This window comes from Carcharhinus amblyrhynchos, chromosome 11 (genome assembly GCF_965287045.1).
Source record: "Carcharhinus amblyrhynchos chromosome 11, sCarAmb.v2.hapA, whole genome shotgun sequence".
NCBI lineage: Eukaryota > Metazoa > Chordata > Chondrichthyes > Carcharhiniformes > Carcharhinidae > Carcharhinus > Carcharhinus amblyrhynchos.
The window spans coordinates 97,376,205-97,400,716 of record NC_137334.1 but is presented as its reverse complement, the minus strand read 5'-3'; the positions used below and the strand labels follow the sequence as shown (position 1 = coordinate 97,400,716).

General features: G+C 46.2%; 1 protein-coding gene across 2 annotated transcripts in view; it reads left to right on the top strand.

Annotated features, from left to right (window-relative positions):
• The window catches only part of LOC145350380 (DNA repair protein Ku80-like), a 248,251-nt gene that overhangs the window by 69,237 nt on the left and 154,502 nt on the right, over positions 1-24,512 (top strand). For both annotated transcript variants that reach the window (XM_080199652.1, XM_080199651.1), the window contains exons 6-8: positions 1,932-2,111; positions 2,389-2,503; positions 5,798-5,936. In XM_080199652.1, coding sequence (XP_080055778.1) covers positions 1,932-2,111; positions 2,389-2,503; positions 5,798-5,936 — 434 coding nt within the window. The remainder of the gene's footprint in view (positions 1-1,931; positions 2,112-2,388; positions 2,504-5,797; positions 5,937-24,512) is intronic.

Sequence of the window (24,512 nt, the reverse complement as noted above, 5' to 3'; positions counted from 1 at the left end):
GAGGTTGGTACAACATTGTGAGTACAGTGAGTCATTAGAAGACACTCTTCGAGATTGTCAAGTTTGTGTTCTCCAAAATGAGGCTTTCCAAAGAAGATGCTGAATGTGCTTTGATTTCAAAGACATCAGTAGAATTTGCAGTGTCGATAGAACAGGCTGCTAAAGAGACTTCACAATTTGGTGCAGGAAGAAAGACTCACATGTTGGGAACTGTCCATAAGAAGTCAAAACAACAACATACATGTTACAGATGTGCCAAAATGGGCCATTCATTGAGTGAATGCTGGAGCAAGGATAACAAGTGCGGGAATTGTGACAAAATGGCTCACATTGCAAAAGCTTGTTGGGCTAGACCAGAAGAAGAATCTGTGCACCTTCAAGAACAAGTTGCATTCTACAAAAATAATTTACAACATGGAAGAAAAGAATTACAATTGGGAGAGCTGTCCTATACTCTAATCAAGCAACAGCCTGACATAGTTATACCTACAGAATTATACCTTTCAGTTAGTATCTCAGATTCTTCCATCCCTGGATACATCCCATCCCACTGGCAGGCCAGACCCATCAGGTATGGCAGCAAAATGTTACAGAATCATGAGGAAGTGGCAACCCAGTGTTCATAGTGTTCAGTCAAGTATGGACATTACCACTTACAGTACTTGAGCAGCTGACAACTCAGTGCTCCTCTGAGATGGTAGAAGTTGTGGGCCCTGTGGAAGAAACCTGATTTATTGCTATAGCAATCTTGTAGATGGTATGTTCTGCTTCCACGGTGCACCATGAGCGGAAGATGTGAATTGTGTCAGCACAATTTGTGACTTCATAATCCAACAGAAGCTTTACTCTAGTATTACCATCGAGTCAAGGAACTAACCCTAGTTCAATGATGAGTGTGGAATAGCATACAGGGAACATGAGGTACAACTATGCCTGATGTAGCATGCTCCAAACAGAGCTAAGCTATGACCACATTCAATGGATCTGGTCTAAGCTTCTGCAGTCTTGCCTTATCCAGTCAATCAGTGTATGTTATGTACAAAAGCCTCGCTAAATATTTTTAAGAAGCGGGTTGATGGGTTCTTGATAAGAGAGGGGATTAAGGGTTATGGGGAGAGGGCGGGAAAGTGGAACTGAGCCACGACAGATCAGCCATGATCTTATTGAATGGCGGGGCAGGCTCGAAGGGCTAGATGGCCTACTCCTGCTCCTATTTCTTATGTTCTTATGTTCTTAAAATGCACTGCAGAAACTCACCAGTATTCCTTATGCAGCATCTTTCAAACCCACAACCATTACCATCTAGACAAGGGCAGCAGGTACCTGGGAACACCACCACCTGGAGGTACCTCTCCAAGCCATTTATCACCCTGAATTGGAAATATATCGCTGTTCCTTCATTGCTGCTGGATGAAAATCCTGGGCAGCAGTTCAAAAAGGCAGCTCGCTACTACCTTTTCAAGAGCAATTAGTATGGACAATCAATGTTGGCCTAACGAGTGATGCTCACATTCCATAAATGAAGTTTAAAAATATTATTACTATTGACCCATGTATTGTAAGTGATACTAGCTGGGAGGTGCCTCCATGCTTAGGTCCATCCTTGCCTCTTCACCACACTGATCTTGGATCTGGATCAAGTGTTTCTTGCTTCAGTGTAGGTGCTTCTATATTCAGTCCACATTAACCATATATGTGCCAGATATACTATAAAAATATTTGCGTCATCTTCAACTAGAAATGCTGAGTGGATGAGTTCTTTTGGTCTACTCCTGAGATTCCAAATGCTAGAATTCATCCATTTGCTCCATTTGCTATCAAGAAATGGCTGAATATGCTGTACACAGCAAACACCTGTTAGCTTTTCAGCAAGTTAATCATTAATCACTGTTTTGTACTATAAGGTATGTTCTTAATTTATTGCCTTGCAGCTTGCCTTTTCCACTGGACACTACCAGCGCAGGATGTGGTGGAGATGGTGCAGAAAGATATTGGAATGTTTCACCAGCAAAAGAAATGACTGCACAGCAGAAAGAAGGAGTAAGAATGGTCAGGAAAGTGATGCTGTCTTTGGATGAAGAGGGAGGACTAGATGAAGTCTTCACTTTCAGGTAAGAAAAATTCAGAGAGCTATCAAAGTGGCTGATGAACATCAGAGGCTAGAGGTGGGAGAAGATATGTAACATAAGATATGGAAATTATTCTTTTATTCAGCCCCATGTGCGAGGGTCCACCCCCCACCCACCCATAGCAGTATCCAACTCTTCAGAAGCTGAATAAGTCAAATTACATGTTTAAGATCCAAGATACCTAACCTGCATCTGAACTTATCGTGTACTTTGGTTGGATTTTAAATGCATTAGCACTGTCTTTCTTTTCTGGTTCTAGAGAAAGTGTGGAACGGTTATCCATATTTAAGAAAATTGAAAGGAAACCCATGGCATGGCCATGTCAGCTCACTATTGGCTCTCGAATCACCATCAACATCGTGGGCTACAAAGCAGTGAGTTATAGATTATATATTGAAGATGGAGGAATTGGAAAAACAGCAATTCAGTGTTTGAAGGCAGCTGAGAGGTTCAGAATTTTGAGGAGGAGATTTCAATAGTAGCAGAGAGAAAGCAGTGCAGTGTTTGTTGGGGTCAAGGAGTGTTTGTTGGGGGTCAAGGAGTGTTTTTGGGAGGGAAAGGAGTCTTATTTTCAGAGGGAAGAAGTATTTGTGGGGGGAAGAGATGCTTGTGAGTGTGAAAGGAAAAGGGGTGTTGGGAGAATACTTGGAAATATTATAAATTGTGAAGAGAACAATGTAGAACTCCAAAAGGACAGACAAGTTGGTGGACTGGGCAAATAGGTGACAGATGAAAATTGCAGAAAATACATTGAGTACTATATTTTGTAGGAAAAACAAGGAGAGACAATAAAAAATAAGGGGTAAGATTCTTAAAGGGGCGCAGGAACAGTGGAACCAGCGTGTATATGTGCAAAGATCATTGTAGGTAGCAGGTCAGATGGAGAGGACAGTTAAAAAGCATATTGCATTTTGGGCTTCATTAATAGGGGCATAAAGGACAAGAGACAGAAGTTTATCCTGAACTTAAAGAAAACACTAGTTAGATCTCAGCTAGAATATTGAGTATAATTCTGGGTGCCACACTATAGGAAGGATGTGAGCACATTGGACAAAGTAGTAATGGTAGCTTTGGATTAAATCAATAATTCAGACTTTTGCAGAACACCGTTAACATCTTTGCATGCTTGCAGCATAGAACATAGAACATTACAGTGCAGTACAGGCCCTTCGGCCCTCGATGCTGCGCCGACCAGTGGAGCCAATCTAATGACCCTCTAACCAAAACTATTCCAATGTTATCCATATGCCTATCCATTGATCATTTGAATGCCCTTAAGGTTGGTGAGTCCATGACTGCTGCAGGCAGGACATTCCACGCCCTTACTACCCTCTGAGTAAAGAACCTACCTCTGACATCCGTCCTATAACTACCACCCCTTAATTTAAAGCTATGTACCCTCGTGCTAGCTATCACCATCCGAGGAAAAAGGCTCTCACTATCCATCCTATCTAACCCTCTGATCAACTTGTATGCCTCAATTAGGTCACCTCGTAACCTTCTCTCTAACGAAAATAACCTCAAGTCCCTCAGCCTTTCCTCATAAGACCTTCCCACCATACCGGACAACATCCGGGTAAACCTCCTGTGCTGTGGACTTGCCAACTTTAAGGGCATTCAAATGGTCATTGGATAGGCATATGGATAATATTGGAATAGTTTAGGTTAGAGGGTCATTAGATTGGTTCCACTGGTCGGCGCATATCGAAGGCCGAAGGGCCTGTACTGCGCTGTAATGTTCTATGTTCTATTCGCTTCATAATCTTTTATGTTTCTATAAGATTTCCCTTCATTGTTCTGAATTCCAGTGAGTACAGCCTCAGTCTACTCAGTCTCTACTCATAAGCCAATCCTCTCCACTCCAGAATCAACTTAATGAATCTGCACCCCCTCCAGTGGCAGTCTATCCTTTCTCAAGTAAGGAGACCAAAACTGTAAATAGTCCTCCAGGTGTGGCCTCACCAGCACCCGATACAGCTGCGATATAACCTTGCTGTTTTTAGACGCCATCCCTCTAGCAAAAAAGGGCAAAGTTTCATTTGCCTTCTTAGTTACCTGCTGCACCTGCAAACTAACTCCTTGAGATTCCTGCACAAGGACACCCAGATCTCTCTGCAACAGCAGCATGCTGAAATTTTTTACCATTTAAATAATAGTCATTGTTGATGTTATTCTTACCAAAATGGAAGACCTCACATTTACAAAATTCTTCTATTTCAAACTAAAGTAAGTTATTTGTCAATTTTAATGGGAGGAGTGATGCTGGAAAACTCATTCTCATAGCACACACAGGCACTTCTGTCTCCCTAAAGCATACATACACACGTCTTCCTCATTCTCTCTCACGCACACATACACTTGCTCCAACTCTTATACACATACACTCGCCCCCCCCCCCCCCACCTTACACATTGCCCCGCCTCACACACACCCCTCACACACTCACTCCCCTCACACAATAGTCTCCACTCTCTCTTGCACACTCAACGCCTCTCTTGCACACTCACCCTTGCTGCAACTATACAGGGCACTGGTGAGGCCGCAGCTGGAGTACTGTGTGCAGTTTTGGTTGCCGCACTTGCGGAAGGATGTATTGGCCTTGGAGGGGGTGCCGAGAAGGTTCACTAGGCTGATACTGGAGATGAGGGGGTTGGACTATGAAGAGAGACTAAATAGATTGGGCCTGTACTCGTTGGAGTTTAGAAGGCTGAGGGGGGATCTTATAGAGACTTATAAGATAATGAAGGGGATAGATAGGGTAGAGGTAGAGAGATTCTTCCCACTTAGAAAGGATAGCAGGACTAGAGGGCACAGCCTCAAGATAAGGGGAGGTGGGGGGGCGGGGTGGCAGTTTAGATCAGAGTTGAGGAGGAACTTCTTCACTCAAAGGGTGGTGAATCTCTGGAATTCTCTGCCCGTTGAAGTGGTGGAGGCTACCTCGCTGAATATATGTAAGTCACGGGTAGATAGGTTTCTGATAGACAGGGGAATTAAGGGTTATGGGGAGAAAGCGGGAAAGTGGAACTGATCCACTTCAGATCAGCCATGATCTTATTGAATGGCGGGGCAGGCTCAAAGGGCCAGATGGCCTACTCCTGCTCCTATTTCTTATGTTCTTATATATTGGGGAAAGGGGTGGGGTTTTGAGGAAAGGAGTGGTGTTTTGAGGAAAGGAGTGGTGTTTTGGGGAAAGGGTGGAGTTTTGGGGGAAATGGTGTGTATTGAAGGGGGAAGAAATTTGTTGTTGGGAGGAGGAGTTTTTCAGGGTAGTAGCAGTACAGTGTATGCCTGATTCTATTTATGTGGAATATTTTTTTCATCAAATTTGTCTTAAGCCAGTGTTGTGATTTCTATGTCCAATGAATCTCTAAAATAGTGCAATGAGGCCCTGTTGCCATGCTCACTGCTGAAACCAATGAGTTATATTGCTATTTGGCATTTAACATCTGCACTGGTGCTCTGACAGACCATTAATTGTTGGTTAAGAAGCTCTTTGAATTTTAGAATATTTAAGTCAGGAGAATGAGATGAAAGTAACAATTTTAATAGTGGATAAAAATGAGTGCATTTTGTACTCTATCCCCAGCACCTTACCCTAGCTGACATATTTCTTTTTAAAAAATATAATTATGACAATCAAAACTGCAAAAGTAAAATTCTTCAAACAGATGACTGAAGAAAAAGTCAAGAAAAGTTGGATGTCTGTCGATGCCAAGACTCTGCGAAAGGAGGATGTGCGGAGGGAAACTGTCCACTGCTTAAATGATGACAATGAAACTGAAGTTGCAAAGGAGGACACTATTCAAGGTATCATCTGTCCTAACCGTCCAAACATTTAATGCAAGGATTCTGTAAGAGAAATATGTTGGGGCTGAAAGTTGAGGGAAGCTGTTTTCGATACAAGTGTTAGCCTTGCCTCAGCATCTAGCCTCTGATTCCGAAGGTCTTAGTTTCAAACCCCACTCTAGAGATATAAACATAATGCAAGTGAACACTGCAATGCAATCTTGAAGGATAAAATATCTGTCCCTTCAGGTGGGCAGGAAAGGTCCAATGACATTCAAAGATGAAGGGAGTTGTCCCGGCTGGACAGCCTGATATATATCCTTTAATCACTCACAGAATCGTCACTCCTCTGGAGGCCATTCGGGCACCAGATCTGCACCAGCTCTCCAACCTTGGTGCCATTCTCCTGCCTTTTCTTCATACCCAAACACATTGTTTCTATTCAAGTAATCACCTAATGCCCTCCTTAAAGCTTTCATTGCACCTGCCTCCAGCATACTTTCAGGCAGTGCATTCCAGAAATGTACCACTTGTTGTGTGAAAAGGTATTTTTCTCACATCACATTGATTTTACAAATGACTTTAAATCTGTGCCCTTTTGTTTTTAACATAGAACACTGCAGCACAAACAGGCCCTTCGGCCCACAAGTTGTGCCGATCAAATCTATACCTACTAAGCCATAAACCTATCTATAACCCCTAATCCCATTAGATCCCATATACTCATCCAGAAGTCTTTTAAAAGACCCCAGCGAGTTCGCCTCTACCACCACCGACGGCAGCCGATTCCATTCACTCACCACCCTCTGAGTGAAAAACTTACCCCTGACATCTCCTCTGTACTTGCTTCCCTGCACCTTAAATCTGTGTCCTCTCGTAGTGACCATTTCAGCCCAGGGAAATAGCCTCTGAGAATCCACCCTATCTATTCCTCTCAACATCTTATAAACCTCTATCAGGTCGCCTCTCAACCTTCGTCTCTCCAGGGAGAAGAGTCCCAGCTCCCTCAGCCTATCTTCATAAGGCATGCCTCCCAATCCAGGCAACATCCTTGTAAATCTCCTCTGTGCCCTTTCAGTAGCTTCCACGTCCTTCCTATAGTGAGGCGACCAGAACTGCGCACAGTGCTCCAAGTGGGGTCTGACAAGGGTCTTATAAAGTTGCAGCATTACCTCCCGACTCCTAAACTCAATCCCTCGATTAATGAAGGCCAGTACATCATACGCCTTCTTGACCACATCCTCCACCTGCGAGGCCGATTTAAGAGTCCTATGGACCCGGACCCCAAGATCCTTCTGCTCCTCAACACGGCTAAGACTCCTACCCTTGATATTGTATTCCTTCATCCCATTGGTCCTGCCAAAATGGACCACTACACATTTATCTGCGTTGAAGTCCATCTGCCACTTCTCCGCCCAGCCTTGTATCCTATCTATGTCCCGCTGCAACTTCTGACATCCCTCCAGTCAATCCACAACACCACCAACCTTCGTATCGTCGGCGAACTTACTAACCCATCCCTCTACTTCCTCATCCAGGTCATTTATGAAAATGACAAACAGCAAGTGTCCTAGAACATATCACTGGGGCACTCCACTGGTGACCGACCTCCATGCAGAAAAAGACCCATCCACAACCACTCTCTGCCTTCTGCAGGCAAGCCAGTTCTGGATCCACAAGGCCAAAGCCCACTGGATCCCCTGCCCTCTCACCTTCTCAAGAAGTCATGCATGGGGGACCTTATCAAACGCCTTGCTGTAGTCCATGTAAACCACGTCTACCGCTCTTCCTTCGTCAATGTGTTCAGTCACATTTTCAAAGAACTCAACTAGGCTCGTAAGGCACGACCTGCCCTTGACAAAACCATGTTGACTATTCCTGATCATTCTAAACTTCTCCAAATGCTCATAAATCTTGTCCCTCAGAATCCTCTCCATCAGCTTACCAACCACAGGTCAGACTCACCGGTCGGTAATTTCCCGGGCTATCCCTGTTCCCTTTCTTGAAAATAGGAACCACGTCTGCAATCCTCCGGAGCCTCTCCCGTCTCCATCGACAATGCAAAAATCATCGCGAGGGGCTCTGCAATCACTTCCCTCACCTCCCACAGTAACCTGGAGTACATCCCAACCGGTCCCGGCGACTTGTCTATCTTGATAGCGTTTAAAAGTTCTAACACATCCTCTTCCTTAACATCCACATACTCAATCTTTTCAGAATGCCGCAAACCTGCAGTACAACCTCCCAGATCACTTTCCACCGTGAATACCGAGCCAAAGTACTCATTATCACCTCTGCCATTTCTTCTGGTTCCACACAGACTTTTCCCCCTTCACCTTTTATAGGTCCTATCCAATCTCTTCTCATCCTTTTACTTTTCACATATTTGTAGAAGGCCTTGGGATTCTCCTTAATCTTACCTGCCAAGGCCTTCTCATGAACCCTTCTGGCTCTCCTAATTTCCTTTTTAAGCTCCTTTCTACAAGCCTTATACTCCTCTAGATCCTTAACATCTCCTAGCTCTCTGAACATTTTATACACCTTTCTTTTCTTCCTGACTAGGTTCACCACAACCTTCGTGCACCACGGTTCCTGCGTCCTACCAAAACCCTCTTGTCTCATCGGAACGTTATCGTGCAGAGCTCCAGTCAAACATTCCTTGAATATCCGCCACCTTCCTTCTGTACTTTTCCCCAAGAACGCCTGCTTCCAGTTTATTCGTCCAATTATCTGCCTGATGTCTTCATATTTACCCTTACTCCAGACAAACACCTTCCTAGCCTGCCTGATCCTATCTCTTTCCAATGCTATCGTGAAGGAGATAGAATTATGATCTCCATCCCCAAGATGCTCTCCTACCGAGAGATCCACCACCCATCTAACCTCCCTCTCATACTGTCTACAGTCCTTCCCTACCTGGGAGTTAACCTCCTCGGTCTTAGTCTCCTTATCTCTGTTCCCTCCCCCAACCTTTCTAGTTTAAAGTCCCTCCAGTAGCCCTAGCCAGTCTTCCTGCCAAGATATTGGTCCCCCTGGGATTCAAGTGCCACCTGTCTTTACTGTACAGGTCACACCTGCCCCTAAAGAGTTCCCAATGATCCAGGAACCGGAATCCCTGCCCCCTGCTCCAGTCCCTCAGCCACGCATTCACTCTCCACCTCATTCCATTCCTGCTCTCATTCTCCCGTGGCGCAGGCAGCAATCCTGAAATTACTACCTTCGCATTCCTCTTTCTCAGCTGCCTACCCAGTTCCCTATAATCCCTTTTCATGACTGCTTCCCTCTTCCTGCCTATGTCAGCAGTACCTATATGAACCACAACCTGCGGTTCCTCACCCTCCCATTTCAGGATGTCTGGGACGTGTCCAGAGACATCCCGGATCCCAGCTCCAGGGAGGCAAACCACCATCCGCGACTCCCGTCTGCGTCCGCAAAAACGTCTGTCTCATCCCCTCACTATGGGGTCCCCTATTAGTACTGCCTTGCTGCTCTCTTTCTTAGTTTTTTAAAGTACTGGCTCAGCTCCAGAGAGCTGGCCACCACTGCCCCTCTCAGATGAGCTGTCCCCCCCAGTAGTACTCAGGCAGGAGTACTTATTTTGTAGGGGGACATCCACCGGCATGCTCTCCATCACCTGAGATTTCCCCCTCCTAATAGTTACCCACGTGCCTTCGTCCCGTTGCCCTGGTGTGACCACTTGCCGATAGCTCCTATCAGTTATCTCCTCATTCTCTCTAATGAGACAAAGGTCCTCAAGCTGCATTTCCAGTTCAGCTCCACACACCGAGCACAGGTATGGATGTCTGGGAGACCAGGAGCCTCCAAGACCTCCCACATATTGCATTGGCAACAACATACTGGCCTCACACTCATACTTGCCCTTTATAGAAACCCAGAGGAGAAAAAAACAAAAACTTATAACTTACCTTGCCTCACCCTCTTCACTTTGGCCCTGTGAGCCAAAGCCCTTACAGCTCACACAAAAACAAAAACAAACTTACCTACTCTCCCTCAGAGCCCTTCTCTCTCTTTTTTAGGTTAGAGGAGGAGGGAGGGATGGGATACTCTACGAGAACAGGATTGGGAGAGGTTTAAATGTCAACAAAGATTGACAAAGAAGTTGATAAAGAAGGGTAGGAGAAACTATGAAGCTGGGCTAGTGCTTAATATAAAAAAGGATAGCAAGAGTTTTTATAAATATATAAAAAGGAAGAGGCTGGCTAGGGTGAATGTTGGTCCTTTAGAGGATGAGAAAGGGGACCTAGTGGTAGGGGATGGGGATATGGCTAAGGTATTGAATAACTTTTTTGTTTCTGTCTTCACGGAGGAGGACGTGAATAATTTGCCGGGTGTTAGCGATGGAAAGGTGGTAGGACTGGAGGGTCTTAATGACATTACTGTTACTAGAAAGGCAGTGCTCGACAGACTGGAGGGGCTGATTGTGGACAAGTCCCCAGGACCGGATGGAATGCATCCGAGGGTTCTGAAAGAAATGGCGGAGGTGATAGTGGATGCCTTGGTGGTTATTTTTCAAACGTCGCTGGATTCCGGGGAAGTGCCGGATGATTGGAAAACGGCTAATGTTACGCCGTTGTTTAAGAAGGGTGCCAGGCAAAAGGCGGGGAATTATAGGCCGGTTAGTTTAACGTCTGTGGTAGGTAAAATGTTAGAATCCGTCATTAAGGAGGAAATTGCGAGGCATCTTGAAGGGAATTGCTTGATAGAGCAGACGCAGCACGGTTTCATTAAAGGGAAGTCGTGTCTGACAAATTTACTGGAGTTCTATGAGGATGTGTCTAGGGCGGTGGATAGAGGAGAGCCGGTGGATGTGGTCTTTCTAGATTTTCAGAAGGCGTTTGACAAAGTGCCTCACGAGGTTATTGCAGAAGGTCGAGGGACATGGAGTTGGGGGTAGGGTGTTAGCGTGGATAGAGGATTGGTTGTCAAATAGGAGGCAGAGAGTGGGGGTCAACGGGTGCTATTCGGATTGGCGGATGGTGACTAGTGGAGTGCCCCAGGGGTCGGTGCTGGGGCCTCAGCTTTTTACCATTTATATAGATGATCTGGAGGAGGGAACCGAATGTAGAGTGTTGAAATTTGCTGATGACACCAAGATTGGGGGAACGGCAAATTGTGCGGAGGGTGTGGAGAGTCTGCAGAAGGATCTAGATAGGCTGGGCGAATGGGCCAGGAAATGGCAAATGGAATTTAATGTTGGCAAGTGTGAGGTGGTCCACTTTGGTAGGAAGAATGGTAGGAAGGACTATTACTTACGGGGCGAAAAACTGCAGCAGGCGACGGTGCAGAGGGACCTCGGGGTCCTTGTGCATGAGTCGCAAAAACCCAGCTTGCAGGTGCAACAGGTGGTCAGGAAGGCGAATGGGATGCTGGCCTTCATAGCGAGGGGGATTGAATATAAAAGTAGGGAGGTCTTGCTGCAGCTGTATAGGGCATTGGTGAGGCCGCAGCTGGAGTACTGTGTGCATTTTTGGGCGCCGCACCTGCGCAAAGATATTTTGGCCTTGGAGGGAGTGCAGAGGAGGTTTACTAGGCTGATACCGGAGTTGAGGGGGTTGAGCTATGAGGAGAGGCTGATTAAACTGGGCTTGTACTCGTTAGAGTTTAGAAGAATGAGGGGAGATCTCATTGAGACGTATAAGATGATGAATGGGATGGATAGGATAGAGGTGGAAAGACTCTTCCCGCTCAAAAAAGACAGTAGGACTAGGGGGCACAGCCTCAAGATAAAAGGGGGGCGGTTTAGAACGGAGTTGAGGAGGAACTTCTTCACTCAAAGGGTGGTGAATCTCTGGAATTCTCTGCCCGTTGAAGTGGTGGAGGCTGCCTCGCTAAATATTTTTAAGACGCGGGTTGATGGGTTTTTGATAGGAGAGGGGATTAAGGGTTATGGGGAGAGGGCGGGAAAGTGGAACTGAGCAGCGACAGATCAGCCATGATCTTATTGAATGGCGGGGCAGGCTCGAAGGGCTGGATGGCCTACTCCTGCTCCTATTTCTTATGTTCTTATTTCCAATTTATAGTAAGGTTAAAAAAAAAACTCTACCCAAGTGTCTTTGCAAAATCTTCCGGTTTCCAGTACAAAATTTAAAAAAAAACTCGTAAAGTTAGTTTTAAAAATCGCTCTACTCACCCACAAGCTCTCCTCTCGCAAATCGCTGCCTGTCTTCAGTGCTCCCAAGGAGCAATGAGGAGATCCTTTTACAAGAGCGATTAGTTTCTTCCTATCGACTCTTCCAATCCCCTTGTGATTTTGAACATCTCAATCAAATCTCCTCTTAGCCTTCTTCTCTTCAAGGAGAATAGTCCCAATCTATCCACAAAACTAAAGTTTCTCACTCCTGCAACAATTTTTAAAAACCTCTGCACTCTCTCCAATGTGTTCACATCTTTCCTATAGGGTGGTGCCCAGAGAAGTATTCCAGCTGAAGCCTAACTGGTGTTGTTTAAACATAACCTCGGCACCAGTATTGGGGTAGGTGGGACTTGTTCGGGCGGGTTGGGGTTGGTCTGAATCGTGCTGGGACCAGAGTGTTGGCGAATCGAGTAAAGAGGACTGTAGACAGGGCTTTAAACTAATTAGGGGGGGGGAGGGTGCGAGGGTAGGTGACGCTACGAGGTCTAAAGTTAAGGATAGGGTACAGGTAAGGGAAGAGGCCGAGGATGTCCCAATTGGTGGCGTTACGGCAAATAGGGTCCAGGTGAAGGCTGGGATGAAAGCGCTTTATCTGAATGCACGAAGCATTCGGAATAAAGTGGATGAGCTGGTGGCGCAGATCGACACAAATGGATACGATCTGGTGGCCATTACAGAGACGTGGCTGCAAGGTGACAGGGACTGGGAGATGAATGTACAGGGCTATCAAGTGTTTAGGAAGGATAGGCAGGAGGAAAGAGGGGGTGGCGTAGCTCTGCTGATTAAGGATAGTATCAAGGTGGTAGCAAGGGATGATATCGGAGCCAAAGAGCAGAACGTGGAATCGTTGTGGGTGGAGATTAGGAACAGCAAAGGGAGGAAGACGCTGGTGGGTGTCGTCTATAGGCCCCCGAATAATGATCTGGAGGTGGGGCGGGCTGTTAACGCGCAAATAAGTGCGGCGTGCAGGAATGGGACGGCAGTAGTTATGGGAGATTTCAATCTGCATATTGATTGGTCGACCCATGTTGGACGAGGTGGGCTCGAGGAGGAGTTCTTGGAATGCTGCCGGGATAATTTCCTTGAACAGTGTGTGTTGGAGCCGACGAGGGAGCGAGCTATCTTGGATCTGGTGCTATGTAATGAGGCGGGTAGAATTAGGGACCTTGCGGTGAAGGATCCTCTTGGAGAGAGTGATCATTGTATGGTGGAGTTTCTGGTGCAGATGGAGGAGGAGAAAGTGGGTTCCCGGACACGCGTCCTTTGTTTGAATAGAGGGGAGTACGGTAGGATGAGAGAAGAATTGGCAAATGTGGACTGGGGGAGTGCGTTGGAAGGTAGGTCTGCTGAGGAGCAGTGGAGGATCTTTAAGGAGATCTTTCTTGGTGCTCAGCAGAAATTTATTCCGATGGTTAAAAAGGACAGTAGGAAGAGAGGTAATAAGCCGTGGATAACGAAGGAGGTGAAGGAAAGTGTTAAATTAAAAGCGGAGGAATTTAGAGTAGCTAAGAGCAGTGGGCGAGAAGAGGATTGGGAAAGGTTTAAATGTCAACAAAGATTGACAAAGAAGTTGATAAAGGAGGGTAGGAGAAGCTATGAGGCTGGGCTAGCACTTAATATAAAAAAGGATAGCAAGAGTTTTTATAAATATATAAAAAGGAAGAGGCTGGCTAGGGTGAACGTTGGTCCTTTAGAGGATGAGAAAGGGGAGCTAGTGGTAGGGGATGGGGATATGGCTAAGGTCTTGAATAACTTTTTTGTTTCTGTCTTCACGGAGGAGGACGTGAATAATTTGCCGGGTGTTAGAGATGGAAAGGTGGTAGGAATGGAGGGTCTTAATGACATTACTGTTACTAGAGAGGTGGTGCTCGACAGACTGGAGGGGCTGATTGTGGACAAGTCCCCAGGACCGGATGGAATGCATCCGAGGGTTCTGAAAGAAATGGCGGAGGTTATAGTGGATGCCTTGGTGGTTATTTTCCAGACGTCGCTGGATTCCGGGGAAGTGCCGGAAGATTGGAAAACGGCTAATGTTACGCCGTTGTTTAAGAAGGGTGCCAGGCAAAAGGCGGGGAATTATAGGCCGGTTAGTTTAACGCCTGTGGTAGGTAAAATGTTAGAATCCGTCATTAAGGAGGAAATTGCGAGGCATCTTGAAGGGAATTGCTTGATAGGGCGGACGCAACACAGTTTCATTAAAGGGAAGTCGTGTCTGACAAATTTACTGGAGTTCTATGAGGATGTGTCTAGGGCAGTGGATAGAGGAGAGCCAGTGGATGTGGTCTTTCTGGATTTTCAGAAGGCGTTTGACAAGGTACCTCACAAGAGGTTATTGCAGAAGGTCAGGGGACATGGAGTTGGGGGTAGGGTGTTAGCGTGGATAGAGGATTGGTTGTCAAATAGGAGGCAGAGAGTGGGGGTCAATGGGTGCTATTCGGATTGGCGGTTGGTGACTAGTGGGGTGCCCCAGGGGTCGGTGCTGGGGCCTCAGCTATTTACCATTTATATAGATGATCTGGAGGAGGGAACCGAGTGCAGGGTGTCGAAATTTGCTGATGACACCAAGATTGGGGGAAAGGCAAATTGTGCGGAGGGTGTGGAGAGTCTGCAGAAGGATCTAGATAGGCTGGGCGAATGGGCCAGGAAATGGCAAATGGAATTTAATGTTGGCAAGTGTGAGGTGGTCCACTTTGGTAGGAAGAATGGTCGGAAGGACTATTACTTACGTGGCGAAAAACTGCAGCAGGCGACGGTGCAGAGGGACGTCGGGGTCCTTGTGCATGAGTCGCAAAAACCCAGCTTGCAGGTGCAGCAGGTGGTCAGGAAGGCGAATGGGATGCTGGCCTTCATAGCGAGGGGGATTGAATATAAAAGTAGGGAGGTCTTGCTGCAGCTGTATAGGGCATTGGTGAGGCCGCAGCTGGAGTACTGTGTGCAGTTTTGGGCGCCGCACCTGCGCAAGGATATTTTGGCCCTGGAGGGAGTGCAGAGGAGGTTTACTAGGCTGATACCGGAGTTGAGGGGATTGAGCTATGAGGAGAGGCTGAATAAACTAGGCTTGTACTCGTTAGAGTTTAGAAGAATGAGGGGAGATCTCATTGAGACGTATAAGATGATGAATGGGATGGATAGGATAGAGGTGGAGAGACTCTTCCCGCTCAAAAAAGACAGTAGGACTAGGGGGCACAGCCTCAAGATAAAGGGGAGGCGGTTTAGAACGGAGTTGAGGAGGAACTTCTTCACTCAAAGGGTGGTGAATCTCTGGAATTCTCTGCCCGTTGAAGTGGTGGAGGCTGCCTCGCTAAATATTTTTAAGAAGCGGGTTGATGGGTTCTTGATAAGAGAGGGGATTAAGGGTTATGGGGAGAGGGCGGGAAAGTGGAACTGAGCCACAACAGATCAGCCATGATCTTATTGAATGGCGGGGCAGGCTCGAAGGGCTAGATGGCCTACTCCTGCTCCTATTTCTTATGTTCTTATGTTCTTATGTCCTGCCAACTTCAATGATCTCTGCACATATACAGCCAGCTCCCTCTGCTCCTGAATCCCTTTCAGAGTTTTACCTTTATTTTAAGTCGTCTCTCCATATTCTTGCTGCCACATTGCATCACCTCACGTTTCTCCACATTGAGGTTCATCAATCACCTATCTACCCATACCACAAACTTGTCTATGTCCTTCTGAAGTTCTACACTGTCCTCTTCACAATTTACAATGTTTTGAAATTTTGGGTCATCCGCAAACTTTGAAATTGCCCTCTGCACACCATATATATATACATATATCAGGAAAAGCAAGACCCCGGGGGAACATTAATATAAATCTACCTCCAGCCTGAAAAATATCCATTGACCCTTGCTCCCTGCTTCCTATTTTTCAGCCAATTTGATATCCACATTGCTACTGTCCCTTTTATTCCATGTGTTGCAATCTTTCTCACAAGCCTGTTGTGTGGCAGTCTATTGAAGGAATGTCTATTGAAAACCCATGATCACCACATCAACAGCATCATTCTCAGCGACCCTTTCTGTTTCCTCCTCAAAGAACTCCAGCAAGTGCAGTAAACATGATTTTCCCTTTAGACATCCATGCTGGCTCGTCATAATCAACTTACATTTTTCCATGTGGCAGCTAATTCTTACACAAGGAATTGTCCCTGGAAGCTTTCCCATCACTGATGTTGAACTGACTGGCCTGTCTTTGAAGGGGCTGTCCTTGTAACTTTGTTTTTAACAAGAACGTAACATTTGTAGTTCTTCAGTCCTTTGGAACCTCTCCTAAATCTGGAGAAGATTGAAAGATCATGGCCAGTGTCCCTGCAATTTCCATTCTCACTTCCTTCAGTATCCCTAAATGCATCTCACCTGCTCACAATGCCTTGCCAACTTTCAGTACTAACAATATATTCAACACTTCCTTCTTATCAGTTGTGAAAGCTTCTAGGGGCAGGGTTTCTCAGACCTGGGTGTATATGTGCACATATCATTGAAGGTGGCAGAACAGGTGGAGAGACCAGTCTGTCACCATGTCTTAGGTAGCATCTAGAGTTATAGAGGTATACAGCACAGAAAAAGGCCCTTCAGCTCAACGCATCAATGCCAATCAAAGACAAACCATCTAACTATTCAAATTTCATTTTCCAGCACTTGTACGCTTTGGCATCGCAAGTGCACGTCTAAATACTTCTTCAATGTTATGAGGGTCTCTGCCTCCATCACCTTTTCAGGCAGCGAGTTTCAGACTTCCACCACCCTTTGGGTGAAAAAGTTATCCCTCACATCTCCTCTAAGCCTTTTGCCCCTTAGCTTAAATTTATGCCCCTAGTAATTGATTCCTCGTAACGTTGCCTTGATCCCTCATAGCGTTACCTTAAGGGACTGGTGTGCATGTACAATAATGTCCCTCTGATTCTCGGTGCTTCCCATGATCCTGCTGCTCATCATGTATTCCCTTGTCTTGTTTGTCCTGCCCAAATACATCACTTCACATTTATCCAGATTGAATTCCATTTGCCACTGACCAGCCTGTCTATATCCTGCTGTAATATAAAGCTATCCTTCTCATTATTTACCACCCTACCAATTTTAGCTTTTATTACATAGAACATAGAACACTACAGGACAAGCAGGCCCTACGGCCCACAAGTTGCGCTGATCACATCTATACCTACCAAGCCATAGAACTATCTGTAACTTCCAATGCCATTAGATCCCATATACTCATCCAGAAGTCTTTTAAAAGACCCCAGCAAGTTTGCCTCTACCACCACCGACGGCAGCCGATTCCACTCACTCACCACCCTCTGAGTGAAAAACTTACCCCTAACATCACCTCTGTACTTGCTTCCCAGCACCTTAAACCTGTGTCATCTCGTAGCAACCATTTCAGCCCTGGGAAATAGCTTCCGAAAATCCACCCTATCTATTCCTCTCAACATTTTATAAACCTCTATCAGGTTGCCTCTCAACCTTCGTCTCTCCAGGGAGAAGAGCCCTAACTCCCTCAACCTATCTTCATAAGGCATGCCTCCCAATCCAGGCAACATCCTTGTAAATCTCCTCTTCACCATCTCAACAGCTTCCACATCCTTCCTGTAGTGAGGCGACCAGAACTGCGCACAGTACTCCAAGTGGGGTCTGACAAGGGTCTTATAAAGTTGCAGCATTACCTCCCGACTCCTAAACTCAATCCCTCGATTAATGAAAGCCAGTACATCATACGCTTTCTTGACCACATCCTCCACCTGCGAGGCCGATTTAAGAGTCCTGTGGACCCGGACCCCAAGATCCTTCTGCTCTTCAACACAGCTAAGACTCCTACCCTTGATATTGTACTCCTTCATCCCATTGTTCCTGCCAAAATGGACCACTACATATTTATCCGCATTGAAGTCCATCTGCCACTTCTCCGCCCAGTCTTGCATCCTATTGGTGGAGGGATTGAATTTCGGAGCCGTGAGGTCATGTTGCAACTGTACAAATCTCTGGTGTGGCCGCACTTGGAGTATTGCGTGCAGTTCTGGTCGCCGCATTATAAGAAAGATGTGGAGACATTGGAAAGAGTGCAGAGGAGGTTTACCAGGATGTTGCCTGGTATGGTGGGGAGGTCTTATGAGGAAAGGCTGAGGGACTTGAGGTTATTTTCATTAGAGAGAAGAAGGTTACGAGGTGACCTAATTGAGGCATACAAGATGATCAGAGGGTTAGACAGTTTGAGCCTTTTTCCTTGAATGGTGATGGCTAACACGAGGGGACATAGCTTTAAATTGAGGGGTAGTAATTATAGAACGGATGTCAGAGGTAGGTTCTTTACTCAGAGGGTAGTAAGGGCGTGGAATGCCCTGCCTGCAGCAGTTGTGGACTCGCCAACTTTAAGGGCATTCAAATGGTCAGTGGATAGGCATATGGATAACATTGGAATAGCTTAGTTTAGAGGGTCATTAGATTGGTTCCACTGGTCGGCGCAACATCGAGGGCCGAAGGGCCTGTACTGCACTGTTATGTTCTAAGTTCTATATGTTCTAAGCGTTATACATCTCAATCATGTCCTCCCTCAGTCTCCTCTGCTCAAAGGAAAGCAACCCCAGTGTATCCAATCTCACTTCATAAACAAGAAGTCCAGTCAACCTCCTGTTTCTTAAGCTTCTATGCCTTGGCTAATAAAGGCAAGTATACCTTATGTCTTCATAACCACTTTATCCATCTGCGTTACCTTGAGGGACTGGTGTGCATGTACAGTAATGTCCCTCTGATTCTCGGTGCTTCCTGCTGCTCATCATGTACTCCCTTGTCTTGTTTGTCCTGTCCAAATACATCACTTCACATTTATCCAGATTGAATTCCATTTCCCACTGGCCAGCCTGTCTATATCCTGCTGTAATATAAAGCCATCCTTCTCATTAATTACCACCCTACCAAGTTTAGTATCATCTGCAAACTTACTGATCAACCGTCATACATGCAAGTCTAAATCATTTATATAAACCATAAACAGCATGGTCCCCAATACAGATCTCAGCAGGATCCCACTGGACATAGTCTTCCAGTCCAAGAAACACCCTCGACCACCCTCTGCTTCCTGCTCCTCACCCAATTCTGGATCCAGTTTGCCAAATTTGCTTGGATCCCATGAGCTGTTAGCCTCACTATCAGTATCTCATTTGGGACTTTATCACAGGTCTTGCTGAAGACCAAATAGATGACATCAAATGCATTGCCCTCATCTACACACCTGGTCACCTCTTCGAAAAATTCAATCAAGTTCGTCAGGCATGACTTCCCCTTAACACAACCATGCTGGCGGTCCTTGATTAATCCCTGCCTCATCAAATGCACATTAAGTCTCTCAGAATAAATCCAGTAGTATCCCCGTTGCTGAGGTTAGGCTGAATGACCTATCATTTTCTGGTATATACCTTCTTCCCTTCTTGAATAACAGTATTGCATTGGCTGTCCTCCGGTCCTTTGGCACCTCCACTGTGATGTGGAGATGCCGGGGTTGGACTGGGGTAAAAACAGAAAGAAGTCTCTCAATACCAGCTTCAAGTCCAACAGGTTTATTTGTAGCAAATGCCACAAGCTTTCGGAACATGCTGTTCCTTCATCAGGTGGATGGGAGTTCTGATCACAAACAGGGCACAAAGACACAAACTCAATTTACATGCATAATGATTAGAATGTGAGCCTTTACAGTTAATCAATTCTTAAAGGGACAGACAATGTGAGTGGAGAGAGCTTTAAGCACAGGTTAAAAGGATGTGTATTGTTTCCAGCCAGGAAAGTTAGTAAGATTTTGAAAGTCCAGGCAAGTTGTGGGGGTTACTGATAGTGTGACATGAACCCAAGATCCCGGTTCAGGCCATCCTCTTGTGTGCGGAACTTTGCTATTGGCCTCTGCTCAGCGACTCTCACTGTTGTGTGTCATGATTGTTTCAGTGATTGTTCACTATGAATCTAAAGGAAGCAAATGTCATCGATGTATCTAGTGTATAGCAACAGTTGAAGGTCCTGTGCAGTGAAGAAGTCTTGTTCGAACCTGTGCATGAAGATGTTGGCATATTGAGGTGCGAATTTGGTCCCCATGCCTGTTCCGTGTGGATGAAGAACTGGTTGTTGAAGGTGAAGACATTGTGGTCCAGGACCTTCAACCGATGCTATACACTAGAAACATAAATGACATTTTCTTCGTTTGGACTCATGGTGAACAATCACTGAAACAACTATATGACGACATCAACAAGTTCCATCCCACCATCAGACTCACCATGGACTACTCTCCGGAATCGGTTACATACTTGGACACACGCATCTCCATTAAGGACGGTCACCTCAGCACCTCACTGTACCGCAAGGCCACGGATAACGTCACGATGCTCCACTTCTACAGCTTCCACCCTAAACGTGTTAAGAAGCCATCCCCTACGGACAAGCCCTCCGTATACACAGGATTTGCTCAGATGAGGACGATCACAACAGACACCTCCAGACGCTGAAAGATGCCCTTATAAGAACAGGATATGACTCTTGATTCATTGTTCGACAGTTCCGATGCGCCACAGCCATAAAACCGCACTGACCTCCTCAGAAGACAAACACGGGACACAGTGGACAGAGTATCCTTCGTTGCCCAGTACTTCCTTGGAGCGGAGAGGCTACGACATCTTCTCCGGAGCCTTCAACATCATTGATGAAGACGAACATCTCGCCAAGGCCATCCTTACACCCCCACTTCTTGCCTTCAAACAACCGCACAATCTCAAACAGACCGTTGTCCACAGCAAACTACTCAGCCTTTAGGAGAACAGTGACCACAACACCACACAATCCTGCCACAGCAACTTCTGTAAGACGTGCCGAATCATCGACACGGATGCCATCATCTCACGTGAACACCATGTACACGGTACATACTCTTGCAACTTGGCCAACATTGTCTACCTGATACGCTGCAGGAAAGGATGTCCCAAGGCTTGGTACATTGGGGAGACCATGCAGATGCTATGACAATGGATGAATGAACACTTCTCGACAATCACCAGGCAAGACTATTCTCTTCCTGTTGGGGAACACTTCAGCGATCACAGGCATTCGGCCTCTGATCTTCGAGTAAGCATTCTCCAAGGCAGCCTTCACGACATACAACAGTGCAGAGTCGCTGAGCAGAGACTGATAGCCAAGTTCTGCACACATGGGGATGGCCTCAACCAGGATCTTGGGTTCATGTCACACTATCTGTAACCCCCACAACTTGCCTGGACTTGCAAAGTCTCACTAACTTTCCTGTGTGGAAACAATACACATCCTTTTAACCTGTGCTTAAAGCTCTCTCCACTCACATTGTCTGTATCTTTAAGAATTGATTCACTGTAAAGATTCACATTCCAATCGTTATGCATGTAAATTGAGTTTGTGTCTTTGTGCCCTGTTTGTGATCAGAACTCCCACCTACCTGACGAAGGAACAGTGTGTTCCGAAAGCTTGTGGCGTTTGCTACAAATAAACCTGTTGGACTTTAAGCTGGTGTTGTGAGACTTCTTTCTGTTTTTATCTCCACTGTGTCCAGAGAGGAATTAAAATTATTGCCAGCGCCCCTGCTATTTACTCCCTTGCTTCACTCAACAGCCTGGAATACATTTCATCTGTCCCTGGAGATTTATTGACTGTTAAGCTTGCCAGACCACTCAGTATCTCCTCTTTGTATCACAGTTCTTCTTCCTGATTTCTAGATGAGCACTTTCTCTCTCACTAGTGAACACCGACACAAAGTATTCAGTTACAACTCAACCTACATTTGATTTGATTTATTATTGATTATTATTATTTATTTATTATTATATACAGAGTGAATGCAAGCAGGTTTTTTCCACTGAGGCTAGGGAAGAAAAAAAAACAGAGGACATGGGATAAGGGCGAAAGGAGAAAAATTTAAAAATTTAAAGGGAATATTGGGGGGGCTTCTTCACACAGAGAGTGGTGGGTGTGTGGAATGAGCTGCCGGATAAAGTGTAAATGTGGGGTCACTTTTAACGTTTAAGAAAAACTTGGAAGGGTTCATGGATGAGAGGGGTGTGGAGGAATATGGTCCAAGTGCAGGTCAGTGGGACTAGGCAAAAAATGGTTCGGCACAGACGAGAAGGGCCAAAAGGCCTGTTTCTGAGCTGTAATTTTCTATGGTTCTATGTATTAGTTTGCAGCGAAAAGTATTACTTCTAGAATGTTGTACAGGCAAAACATACTGTTCATGGAGTTCACAGGGGAGAAGGAAAGAAAAGGGTGCAGCATATAGAGTTATAGTTATAGCTAGGATGTAGAGAAAGACCAGCATAATATAGTGTAGGTCCCTTCATAAGCCCAATGGAAGCAGGGAAGAAGCTGTTCTTAAGTTGGTTGATATGTGTTCTCAGACTTTTGTATCTTCTTCCTAATAGCAGAAGGCGTAAGAATGAATGTCCGGGGTGCATAGGGCACTTAATTATGCTGGCTCCTTATGCGAGGCTATGGGAAATGTAGCTGGAGTCATGGATGGGAGACTGGTTTGCGTGATGGACTGGGCTATGTTCACAACCCTAACCCTCCTAAATGCATTAGCTCACACTTCTGTTAAAATCAGTTTTATTTATTTATTTTATTGTCACAAGTAGGTTTACATTAACACTGCAATGAAGTTACTGTGAAAATCCCCTAATTGCCACACTCCGGTGTATGTTCAGGTACACTGAACATAGCCAGTGCACCTAACCAGCACATCTTTTGGGCTGTGGGAGGAAACCGGAGCACCCAGAGAAAACGCACACAGACACGGGGAGAATGTGCAGACTCTGCAGACAGTGGCTCAAGCCAGGAATCGAACCTGGGTCCCTGGCACTGAGAGGCAGTAATGATAAGCACTGTAGCACTGTGCCACCATGCCGCCCCACTTGCCACTTTACTGCCCACTCCACCGGCTCATTTATATTGTTTCGGAGATTATCGCTACTCTATATTATCTGTGACACAGACAATCTTTGTGTTGTCTGCAGATTTTCCAGTCGTGCTCCCACGTTCGCATCCAAATCATTGATCTATAACACAAAAGCAAGAGTTCCATCAATGAGCCCTGTGGAACACTGCTTGGGAGAACTTTCCATTCATGAGGCCACCTATCGACCATTGCCCTTTGATGGCCCTGAACTCTTCCTCACTGCTTTTATGACTCTGAACTCTCTCTCTCTCTTGCTGTTTTTATGACACCAATTGTTGCTCTATCTCCCCAATTTTAGGCTCCTATCTCACTTCATCCCACCACTTTGATGGACCCAAACTCTTGCTCTCTATTACCACTTCTATGATGTCGAATCGTCACTTTTATGACTGCATTCTCTCACTGCCTCTCGCCACTTTCTCCCTCTCTCACTCTGTTTCTCTGTTGCTCTCTCTCGCTCTTTCTGCCTCTCTTGGTCTCTCTCACTCTCGTGCTCTCTCTCACTTGCTCTCTTTCATTCTCACTCTGTCTCTCTCGCGCTCTCTCTTGCTCGCTCTCTTTTCACTCTCTCGTTCTCTCTCTCTCGCGCTCTCTCTCTTGCTCATGCTCTCTCTCGCTCACTCTGTCACTTGCTTTCTCTGTCTGTCTCTCTCTCGCTCTCTCCCTCTCGCACTCTCACTCATTCTTGCTTACTGTCTTGCTCGCGCACTCACCCTCTCTCTCGCTCTCTCTTGCTCTGTCTCGCTCGCTCTTGCTCGCTCTCGGTCTCTCTCTCTTTCGCTCGCTTCTCTCTCTCTTGATCGCTCTCGGTCTCTCTCTTGCTGTCTCATTCTCCCCCTCGCTCTCTCTCTCTTGTAGTCTCTCGCTATGTCTCGTGCTCGCAATCTCTCGCTCTCTCTCGCGCTCTCACTCTTGTTTTCTCGCTCTCGCTCTTGCTCCCGCTCTCTCCCTGTCTTTCCTTGTCTCCCCCTCTCTCGCACTCTCTCACTCATTATTGCTTGCTCTCTTGCTCGTGCTCTCACTCTCTCCCTCGCTCCCACTCTCTCTCTTGCTCGCTGTCTCTCATTCTCATTCTGTCGCTCTTGCTCGCTCTCTCTTGCTCGCTCTCTGTTGCTCGCTCTCGCGCGCGCTCTCTCTCGCGCTCTCTCGCTCTTGTTTTCTCGCTCTCGCTCCCGCTCTCTCTCTCGTACTCTCTCACTCATTATTGCTTGCTCTCTTGCTCGCGCTCCCACTCTCTCTCTCGCTCCCACTCTCTCTCTCTCGCTCCCGCTCTCTCTCTCGCTCCCGCTCTCTCTCTCTCTCTCGCTCCCACTCTCTCTCTCTCGCTCCCACTCTCTCTCTCTCACTCCCACTCTCTCTCTCTCGCTCCCACTCTCTCTCTCGCTCCCACTCTCTCACTCTCGCTCCCACTCTCTCTCTCGCTCCCACTCTCTCATTCTCACTCTGTCTCTCTCGCGCTCTCTCTAGTTCTTGCTCGCTCTCTT